Source organism: Myotis davidii, unplaced genomic scaffold, assembly GCF_000327345.1.
Source record: "Myotis davidii unplaced genomic scaffold, ASM32734v1 C62024153, whole genome shotgun sequence".
Classification (NCBI taxonomy): domain Eukaryota; kingdom Metazoa; phylum Chordata; class Mammalia; order Chiroptera; family Vespertilionidae; genus Myotis; species Myotis davidii.
The window spans coordinates 1-363 of NW_006334613.1; the positions used below are offsets into that span (position 1 = coordinate 1).

Genomic DNA, 363 nt, shown 5'->3' on the forward strand with positions numbered 1-363 from the left:
AACTTCAGGGAAAACATCAGAACTCAAGGCATAAGGCAAAACTCGTCGTGATGGTCATGGTGAGGGGGGTCCGTGCTAACTGCCCGCAGACTATGACTTAACTGCTTTCCCCTCAGCTTTTCCATCAGCTGCCTCATCTCCTCCCCAACTCTCTCCCTATTCTCCTGTCTCATCCTTGCCGGTGGCTCCCCAAGCCTCTGACCCCCGTCCCATCTGTACTGCAGGATGGGCTGCCTAACACGGAACCGTCTACGATTTCCTCGTGGCACACAATATTCACCAGGCTCTCCTTTATTAGCATCTTGCTCCTTTTCATCCTTTATTCTGTTTTCCTGGTTGGCATTTTCCATGTTGAGATTTTTA

General features: G+C 50.1%; 1 protein-coding gene across 1 annotated transcript; it reads right to left on the minus strand.

Annotated features, from left to right (window-relative positions):
- Positions 1-6: 6 nt before the first annotated feature.
- LOC102763286 (protein BEX2-like) lies at positions 7-359 on the minus strand (the record flags this gene model as incomplete). The annotated part of the gene is made up of 1 exon (XM_006777440.1): positions 7-359. A coding segment is annotated over one exon (336 nt), but the record flags the coding sequence as incomplete, so codon positions are not given.
- Positions 360-363: the final 4 nt, after the last annotated feature.